The sequence below is a fragment of the Montipora foliosa genome, chromosome 1 (assembly GCF_036669935.1).
Source record: "Montipora foliosa isolate CH-2021 chromosome 1, ASM3666993v2, whole genome shotgun sequence".
NCBI lineage: Eukaryota > Metazoa > Cnidaria > Anthozoa > Scleractinia > Acroporidae > Montipora > Montipora foliosa.
This window is the reverse complement of record NC_090869.1, coordinates 15492571-15495165: the sequence shown is the minus strand read 5'-3', so window position 1 is coordinate 15495165 and position 2595 is coordinate 15492571. Positions and strand designations below refer to the sequence as shown.

The following is a 2595-nucleotide window of genomic DNA, read 5'->3' as shown; positions in this document are numbered from 1 at the left end:
AGAACGAGTTTTGAAATCTATTTTTACGTTCGTAACACAATGACTTGATATTAATGACTTATTAACACCCGGTGAGCAAGTAAGGAGTCCTTGGACATCTTTGGGCACTTGAGTAATATTGTGAACACCAGTTTTCGTCCACTTAGAAGTTTCTGAAAGATCAGCAAGAGGTGAAGTTAGGTCCTATGAGACAAATAAAACACATACAGACAACCAACTGTTTTTTGTTTATGGCCAACTATTGTCGAACAGTTAACCGACAGTTGGTAAAGGGGAGCTTTTGGTACATTGTTACAGATGCCGCAAAAACTAATGTATTGGAAACTCATGCGTGTGCTCAATGTAATACTCAAAGTTAACTTTGAGGTAATAAGTGTATTGGCTAATTTGTAAAAGTCCATGATACGGCAATATTTGTTGTATTTAAGTTACAAACTTGGATGTTGTGTTTGCTAGTATTCTGATTGGCTCATTTGATCTCAATTACCTTATGTGGTTCCTGGTTGCAATGGTTATTTTTGTAAAACTGAAACAACTTCCACTCATTTTGTAAAGTAGGTTACTTCAAAAAACACATGATACTCTTTTTGTCCCCGGGGGGGGGGGGGGGGGGGTACTCCCTTATAAGGGCTTAATGGGGACGTGCGGCCAGCCAGGGTATGGTTTTCGGGATTTTTGTGTTGAACAGGGCATCGAATTTAGAATTTTTTTTGTTATTCAGGTTATCGATTTATCAATTTTTGTCTTAAACTGGGTTAAATGTCTTAAACAGGGTATCAAAAATCGGAATTCTGTCTTAAAATGGGTAGGAAAATCAGCGATATTTGTCTTAAACAGGGTCAGGGTATGAGGGGCCGCGCCGCACCTCCCCAACCAGGGATACATCGAGTACCACCCCGGTTTTTTGTCCCCCCACATTTTGCATATGTATTGTTTTTGTTTTCTCTTCGGACCATAGTAAGTCCCAAGAGAAACTGGAAATCAATGGGCATATGAGCAGCATTTAGTTGTCTTCTTTTTAAATCAATACCAGCATAAGAAGACAACTTTGGTCAAAAGTGACTAAATACTTTAAATTGCTTTGTAGCAAAAATGGCCAATAGCTTTTCAACTAAAATTCATTAAGTTCTAGTTAATAATTGTATAATTTTAATTAAATTTCTTAAATAGTTTTTACTGCATTTTAAGTGATCACAATTTATTACAGAAAGGAATGATTAAAACAATATATTTTATTTCTAATTTATGAATTTAATTGCCCCTTAAAGCCCAAAAGCAAGCTACAAAGGGACAGAAGCAAATTTTAGAAGAAAACAATTCAACATTGGATTTTTATGCAAAAGTCATGATAAGTGTCGAGGTATTATATTCATGTTTGTTCTTGCTACAGTCATTAAATTGTGGTTATTGATAAAAGTGTACCCTCTTTACCTAGAAGGTTTTTCTTCAAGGTCACAGAGAATGCATTTCCTTTTGAAGCTGGTGTTCTCCTAAACTGAAATATTTTTCATTTTGTCTATTTTAGCCCCAAAATTTTGTGTGAAAGGTTCAATGGTCTTTAAACACAATCTAACTTAGTGTAAGAGGTGTTTTGTCTGTGATTAGACAGTTAAGTATACTGCCTTGAAGCACTGTAATATTGGACCCAAATCTGCTTGTTTGCTTTGAAACAAAGTATATGTGACTTTGCTTCTAGTTTTTTAAATATTGCTTCTATCATAATCATGATGACACATATGATGATTATTTCAAATTAGTATGTACTACTAATAATAATTATGGAATAATTTTCTTGATGTTTCAGGTGACATATATTATTTTTAGATTCACATTTTTCAATTATAACTCAAGTTGGTTCACATGGGTAAGTTAGTTCACTGCATTGAAGGGTAGATTTCTGTCTTGTTTAATATATGAATTTTGATTTTTCTAAATTGACCCCTTGGAGTGAGACTTTACTCTGTCTAGGAGTGAGATTTTACTGTGTCTAACGGCACACAATTTTACTCGTCAGTGTGGGTAGTTCAGGATTCAATAGGTTAATTCCATCCTTCATAGAACAAAGTTTGTGTCAATGATAATTTAAATGCATCGACGCAAAGTTGTTGTTACTTAGCATTCGGGTACATCCTGCTTAAAACTTTGACCAGGCCAACACATAGGGCCTCAAAGTAAGTAAGTGGGTGGGAAAGGGGGGGGGGGGGGGGGGAAATGCAGATGCCTTTGTAACATTGAATTTACGGTCCAACATGTTTCGATGTTTCGAACATCATCTTCAGCCAAAATAATATTATTAATGGTTAGGGGCATGAGTTTATTTATAGTAGCATATTCCTGCTGGTTTTTTTTGACTTCTGGGAGTGAGACTTAACAGATTTTACTCTCAACGCCAGACAATTTTACTCTTCAACTGGGAGCATCCCTGTGGCTCCTGAGGGGTCAATGAGTTAACCAGTAAAAAATGTCCCCTCCATTACCTTCAAGAAGCTATTACAGATCATTCCAGCTTTTGGTATAGATCCTGGTGCTGGAAAGAACATTGAAATGCACCAAGAGTTGCAAAGGAATATTTCATTGTACTCAGTTGTATAGTAT

At 35.9% G+C, this 2595-nt stretch overlaps 2 protein-coding genes across 2 annotated transcripts in view; one reads left to right on the top strand and one right to left on the bottom strand.

Annotated features, from left to right (window-relative positions):
• The window catches only part of LOC138010181 (uncharacterized), a 9616-nt gene extending 9070 nt beyond the window's left edge, over positions 1–546 (bottom strand). Inside the window, exon 1 of the mRNA XM_068857125.1 lies at positions 488–546. Within this exon, the coding sequence (XP_068713226.1) occupies positions 488–546 (59 nt within the window). The remainder of the gene's footprint in view (positions 1–487) is intronic.
• A 728-nt stretch (positions 547–1274) lies between these two features.
• LOC137975377 (transmembrane protein 208-like) overlaps positions 1275–2595 on the top strand; it is a 6452-nt gene continuing 5131 nt past the window's right edge. Inside the window, exons 1-2 of the mRNA XM_068822488.1 lie at positions 1275–1360; positions 1805–1864. Coding sequence (XP_068678589.1) covers positions 1346–1360; positions 1805–1864 — 75 coding nt within the window. The 5' untranslated portion in view covers positions 1275–1345. The remainder of the gene's footprint in view (positions 1361–1804; positions 1865–2595) is intronic.